The sequence below is a fragment of the Caenorhabditis briggsae genome (genome assembly GCF_000004555.2).
Source record: "Caenorhabditis briggsae complete genome, chrX, whole genome shotgun sequence".
Taxonomy (NCBI): Eukaryota; Metazoa; Nematoda; class Chromadorea; order Rhabditida; family Rhabditidae; genus Caenorhabditis; species Caenorhabditis briggsae.
The window spans coordinates 2,199,851-2,205,553 of NC_013491.2; the positions used below are offsets into that span (position 1 = coordinate 2,199,851).

At 32.8% G+C, this 5,703-nt stretch overlaps 2 protein-coding genes across 2 annotated transcripts in view; one reads left to right on the plus strand and one right to left on the minus strand.

Moving 5' to 3' along the window:
* Nucleotides 1-1,430, plus strand: CBG27446 (the record flags this gene model as incomplete). The annotated part of the gene is made up of 4 exons (XM_045238877.1): nt 1-91; nt 531-597; nt 1,267-1,306; nt 1,398-1,430. The coding sequence occupies 4 exons, from the start codon at nt 1-3 to the stop codon at nt 1,428-1,430; spliced, it is 231 nt and encodes a 76-aa protein (XP_045099813.1).
* Nucleotides 1,431-1,713: 283 nt separating this feature from the next.
* CBG27447 overlaps nt 1,714-5,703 on the minus strand; it is a gene marked incomplete at both ends in the record, with an annotated part of 4,957 nt that continues 967 nt past the window's right edge. Inside the window, one exon of the mRNA XM_045238878.1 lies at nt 1,714-1,809. Within this exon, the coding sequence (XP_045099814.1) occupies nt 1,714-1,809 (96 nt within the window). The remainder of the gene's footprint in view (nt 1,810-5,703) is intronic.

A 5,703-nucleotide genomic window follows, 5' to 3' on the forward strand; every position in this document is an offset into this window, starting at 1 on the left:
ATGGATTTCGAAAATCTCTATATTATTGATTTTTCTGAGGATTCTCTTATTTTATCTCTAAACTATTCCTATAATTTTTCCCCTCAAGAAGGTGAGTTAAAAAGATTTTTGGGACACATAAATGCATAAAATTTACAAGTTTTATCAGATGATAAAAGTGTGGAATTTCGAATCTATTTCGCAATAAGCTTCAGAAGGTTTCGAAAATGTTCAATAGAAAAAAGAGTTGATTGTCTAAAATAGTCGAACATTTACCTTGCGGGTTTTTAGACCATTTCCCATGGTGGCCTAGGAAACTCAACTTCCGAAAGTTAGGTCTTCATGATGAACCATGATGAAATGGTCTAGAACACATATCAGGATAATCTAAGACAACTAAAGGGCGCACTTTCACCTGATAGGTCATCTACATATACCATTTTACCATCATGACCTACCTTTCGAAAATTGAGTTTTCTAGGGCACACATTTTATGGCCCAGAAATGGAAATAGATTAATCTTGAAAACAAAAATCTCATGAATTTTTCAGGAAATTCACTGGGTGCTAACCGAATGTCTCAAAGCAATGACCACAACAGAGTGGAACTGCACAAAAAGTGAGCTTGCTAATTTTAAATTACCGTACACAATTCAATAGACTCTGGAGGAGTCTAGAAACTATCTTACCGTGAAACCTATTATTTAATGCTACACAAACCGTTAACTTTGAACCTATATATCTCATTTCCTGCAAAAGATATCAAAAAATGGTCAACTAACAAAATATTCCAAATATTATGATCAAAATGTTATGTGTTGACTACTGACTGTGTTTTTCACAGGATTCGAGATGATTGAGCTCCAAGTTAACGATTTGGGTGCCTTTCATTAGAGTTTTTTCCAGTAAATCAATAAACCATACTTGCAACGGGCCGGGTCGGGCCAAAGCGACCATTTTCCCGGCCCGGCCCGCCCTTTCTCAGTAAAAAAAATTTCCAATAAAAAATTGGGACATTTTTTTGAATTAAAAAAGAAAAAAAGTTACATGCTTTTTAAAATTATCAAAGTAGAAAGCAGTCGGAAAATTCAGAATTTTTGATTAAATTTTTGAAAAAATTTTAAAATTTTCGGAAAAAAACTTTAAAAAAAATCAGCTTATGTACAAACAGCGGGCCGGCCCGTAATTTTGCTTTTAGTATGCAATAAACTGTGTTGATTCGAACAATGTTAAATTTCAAGTTGTGTATAGACCTATTTTTGTATTCGAAGTACCAATTTGTTTTCAGGGCCCCCGAAGAGAAGCGTCGTAGTAGAAAACTGCCGCAAGCCGACCTAATAAATGTATTTTTTTAATTCCCGAATAAAATTTTGTAATTTTGATAATTTTTGAAGAAAACTATATTTTATAATATTTCAGGTAAAAAGTGTAAAACAAACAATTAAAGCATAATTGCAGAAAATTTTTAAATAAAAAAAAAACATTTTCAGGAATTTCCCAGATTATCCTGTAGATTATTAGAAACTCATATATTAGAAAAGTGGAAACTCAATAAAAATTAGATAGTCACACCATGCACTTCACGACATCGAAAAACTCAAAAAAAAATCTGAAAAAATGTGTAAAAATTGAAAATTCAAGACATTTTTATTACAACAAAAGTGACAGAAAAAAAGGAAGGGAATTCGATAAATTATTAGAAGAATTGAGATTTTCAGACGAAGAGTTTCAGATTTCACATTGGACGGAATTGCTGCGGTGGACGTGGCATCATTGGTGGCATTCCCGGTGGTCCGGCGAGTCCCATTGGTGGTCCAGGGAATAGAGCAAGCTGGAAAATGGGGATTTTAAGCATAAAATTTGGCATTTCCGGCTTTTAGAGCAACAAAATGAATGCAGAAACTTTGAAAATCGGTGAAAAATGGGAAATTTACTACTGCCCCGCAGTAGCAAAATGAATTTTACTACTGCCCAGCAGTAACAAAATCGCATTTTGGTGCTGCTTTTTCATGTTTTGCTACTGCCAAGCAATACCAAAATGGATTTTTACAAAGATTTGGGCCATTTTTTGTGGGGTTTTGGCAATTTTAGACTAATTGTGGACCGATTTCAGCTTTTTAAAAGTCATTTTATTCAATTTTTGGACCATATAAAGCAAAATTTGTATCATTTTAAGCATTTTTCAGACAATTCTAGGACAACTAGACGCTAATTATCAACATTTTTTGGGTTTTTTGAGCTATTTTCAACTTTTAAACGGCTTTTTACAGTGATTTTCAGAAATTCCTTGATAATTTAAAAAGAAAAAGGACTCTACAACTGCTGGGCAGTACCAAAATCTGATTTTTCCGAAAATCGGTCAATTTTAAGCAAATTTTCAGCAATTTTGCATGTTTTTTGACAATTTTTGATGAATTTATAGACTTTTTAGAGCCAATTTTTTGATAGTTTATAGTAATTTTTAGTCTATTTTTGGCCAATTTAGGGTCATTTATGCTTAAAATGCCGGATTTTCGACTTTGTTAGAGCCATTTTTGATGAAAATCAACCAAAAAATATCAAAAATTAAGGAAAATTAAAATTTTGCTACTGCCCAGAAGTACCAACATGAGTTTCTACATAGATTAGGGTCAATTTCAGCTAGAATATGTCAATTTTGAGCAATTTTTTGCTCAATTTGGTCCAAATCTATCACATCCGCTTTTCAATATTTATTAGTATTTTTCTGGAACTTTTTAAATTCTCGACTTTGATCATCGGATAAATGGATTTTTGTGATAAATTTTTCTTGTTTTTGGACACTCCAACAATATGGTAAATGTTGTTTCAATGCAGATATTTGTCGCCAAAAATCATAAATCAAAAAACTATCATTTTCCATTTTTAGACTTTGCACAAATCCATGATAGAACCGCAAAGTGCTTCAAAACTGAACATTTAAAAACACGTAAGTTCATAGATTTTGGAGAATTTGCTTATCTAAAATTCTTCTTTATTCAGGATTTCCAAACTTCCCAATCACCCAGCCAAGCCAGTTTTGATAATGGAAGAAAATGGGGATGTGTTTCGGGTACAAACACTTCGGGTATAAAAAACACAAAAATTAACCTTCTTGGTAGTGGCGGATTTCTGAAAAGAAGTTATGGTACTTTCAAGAATTCCCGAATTTCTATTGTCTGGCTTTCGGGTATAAAAAACACAAAAATTTTCAATTTTCAGATTTTTCCAAATCCATGACTGAATGCTTCGAAATTAAGAGGAAAACACGTAAGTTTATACAAGTTGTTTTTTTTCAATTTTCTGAAAAATGCACTTTCTGAAAAATTAGCCAATTCAAAATTCTCATTTTTCAGGACCACCAAGTGTATGGACCGACAAGCCATGACAGTTTTAGAATTGATGGTAAATGTGGATGATAAACCCTTTAATATTAGTTTTTCAAATTTTATTTAGATATTTTAATGTGTATGAAATTGTTATTTTTTAATTTTTGTGTTGACCAAGTGCACATGTACAAGTTGAAAGACCAAAAAACGACGAGTTCAAGATGTCTACAATTTTGTAGACACTCTAATTCAGATTTTTCTGAATTTTTGAGAATTTAGAGTAACATCAGAAATTTCAATTTTGTTGAAAATGCTCAAATATGAATGAGCACAGCCCTGAAGTGATATTGTCATGTGTATAGTCTAGGAAGAATATTGTAAACACAATTTTTCCCACGTTTATTTCTCTTGTTGGGTTCGTACAAAAAAGTGGTCAAATACAAAACTGAAGCTTTCATTTTGTTCAGTATACTCTAAAAGTTTCAACAGAATTGACAAACTCTAAAGTATTTTTTTAGTACTTCAAAGTTGATCGCCGTAAAACCTGTAATGGAAGAGACCCACAAATTGGAGCCAATTAAAATTTGTTCTTGTGAGAGATATCAAAAAGTTGTCAACTGGAAAAACATTTTTGATATTACGTTGAACAATTTATTAGTAGACTACTTTTTGATATCATTCACAGAAACTGAGATATATGAGAATAACTTCTTCCACTCCGTAACAATGTTGAAGAACTGAGCGGGGCCGACTCTAAGATTAAGTTAAAGCATCGGAGATGAAAAAAAACTTAATTTTTTTCCATTCTTTATTTTAAAAGTAAAAAATCACAACTTTAATGAACGAGATTTTTCCAGTTTTATCGCTTGATTCTTCTCACCGTCACTTTGTTCAAATTTATGACGATCTCGTCATGGATAGAACTGAAAATAATAATAATTTACTGTTCCGGAAAAAAAATTGTTCTCACTTTTCTGACAAGTAAAACTTCGGACCTTCAATCGCGAAGCTATTCCTTTCAACGTCGTTACAACAGAATTCTACCATGTATAACAGCTCAACGATCTGAAACACAATCTGAGGTGTCTACAGTACTGGATAAATAAGTTTATTTTTTTTGTGGGAAATGTAAGTGAGATTTGGGAAAAAAGTGACTAAACATAAGCGAACTAGATGTGGAAAAGTGACCAAGTTTGGGGAATGTGACCAGTGGAGACTCTGAAAACCAAAATTAGATCATTCTCAAAATTCAGTGGTATACCTGAAGTTAACCTCCGATAAGAATCATAGGACGATTGGGAAGATTTTTGAGAGCGTCCATTCCTGAAAACTGGAACTTTTTCCGACCTTATAAGATTTCAGATTCCAATTACCGGCATGCCTTGCTTTCTTATTGTTGACCGCTTTCTGGATAATTTCCGAAAGTTGCTCATCAGAAGAGCCATCTCGAATCTTGTCACGAAGACTGACTTCAGAGTTCCCATGGAGGCATACCTGGAGGGTAGAAGTATTACTGATATTTTTGAGAAAAAAAACGTTGGAAACTAATAAGAGAGTGTTGGAGCATAAGAGAGAGGAATGACGTCAACCAAAAATTTATATTTTATAGAGTTATGTTTTCTTATAAGATCATCCCTAGGACATGTACTGCATCGGATAACAATATATTGAATTTTGAATTTCCAGAAGAAAACATGTCTACCTCAAAAATAGTCTGGATTTTTTCGGTTCCTTTGAAGAAATCTAGCAAAATTGAGAATTTGAGATTTTAATGGTAATTCTCAAAACGTGAGTTAACTACAAATTTCAAAACTCAACTAGTCAGATTTATTTAGTTCTCATGCCTTCCACATTAGTTCATCGGAGTAGAAATCTTTCTAGTGATATTTGTTTCATGGGAAACTTTAAAAGCGGTTGCCATAGAGAGTGAAAACACCGGAAGAGAGGAATTTCCAAAAGCGAAAAAAGAGGAAATTGAAAAAGAAGAGAAATGAAAAGGTCTCCCTGTAGATTGTGGTCATGGAGAGAAAACTAGAGGATAGAGGAAATTGGAAGGGTACAAAAGATGTACATAAAAAGGAAATTAAACAGAATATGGTTATATTTTCCCATTAAATCGTCCCTGGAGAGTATATTTTCGAGGAAATCGTCTGGCATGTGATAGCAGAACGGCAAAACAGTAATTTTCAAAACAAAACCTCAAGACCCACTAAAAAGCAAGTTGGATAAAAACAATGATTATACGAAGATGTTTGATGAGCTTCTATAAATCATATTTTTGAAAATGTGTAGTTACTTTTTGTGCCAAGAAGTTTCTCGAAAATTGGCAAATAGTTGACAAACAAGGATTTTTCGAAAATTCTGAGAATGCAAAGTTTTTAATCTAGGTCTGTTTTACA